The sequence below is a fragment of the Nannochloropsis gaditana genome, assembly GCF_000240725.1.
Source record: "Nannochloropsis gaditana CCMP526 unplaced genomic scaffold scaffold080, whole genome shotgun sequence".
Taxonomy (NCBI): Eukaryota; class Eustigmatophyceae; order Eustigmatales; family Monodopsidaceae; genus Microchloropsis; species Microchloropsis gaditana.
In genome coordinates this window covers 48,831-49,376 of record NW_005803873.1, presented here as the reverse complement: position 1 = coordinate 49,376, position 546 = coordinate 48,831, and the positions used below count along the sequence as shown (strand labels likewise).

Sequence of the window (546 nt, the reverse complement as noted above, 5' to 3'; positions counted from 1 at the left end):
CTCCCTCCCTCCCTCCCCTCCTTCCTTCTTTCCTTCCCTCTTCCTCACCGTATCTCGCCAGCAGTCACTAACTCCTCCTTCTTCGAAACCTCTGCTCCAGCCATGTTGCTTTGCCCGGGCGTATTGTTATCGCCCTCCTTCTCCCCTTCCCCTCCCTCGCTTCCCGCCTCCTTCCCTCCCTCATCTCTCACCGCAGAGATACGAGCTTGGACCTCGCGCTCAAGGGAGCAAAGGGGGAGGCTTTGGTGCTTGGCATCTGCAAACGATAAGGGAGGGGGGAGAGAAGAGGATGGAGCCGGAGAAAATATGAGTAGGCATTGCGGTTATCAGCGGAGATTGAGGGGAAGGGGCGGAAGGAAGGAGGGAAGAAAGGTAGGAGGAAGGAAGGGCGGAAGGAAGAAGCACCTTTCAACACCGCGAGGGTCATGGCAAGCAGCTCCAAACCTCTGGTGGAAGTGGGTTTGGTGATGATCTCCGCGGGGAGCCGCCTCTTCTTCTGGCTCGGGGGCGGAGGCTGTGGCGGCTGTGGCTGGTAATAGTACTGGG

The 546-nt window shown here is 58.8% G+C and overlaps 1 protein-coding gene across 1 annotated transcript in view; it reads right to left on the bottom strand.

Annotated features, from left to right (window-relative positions):
- The window catches only part of NGA_0559500 (uncharacterized protein), a gene marked incomplete at both ends in the record, with an annotated part of 1,269 nt that overhangs the window by 626 nt on the left and 97 nt on the right, over window positions 1-546 (bottom strand). Inside the window, 3 exons of the mRNA XM_005855865.1 lie at window positions 1-24; window positions 73-256; window positions 406-546. The exon at window positions 1-24 is cut by the window's left edge and continues 239 nt beyond it; the exon at window positions 406-546 is cut by the window's right edge and continues 97 nt beyond it. Of these exons, the coding sequence (XP_005855927.1) occupies window positions 1-24; window positions 73-256; window positions 406-546 (349 nt within the window). The remainder of the gene's footprint in view (window positions 25-72; window positions 257-405) is intronic.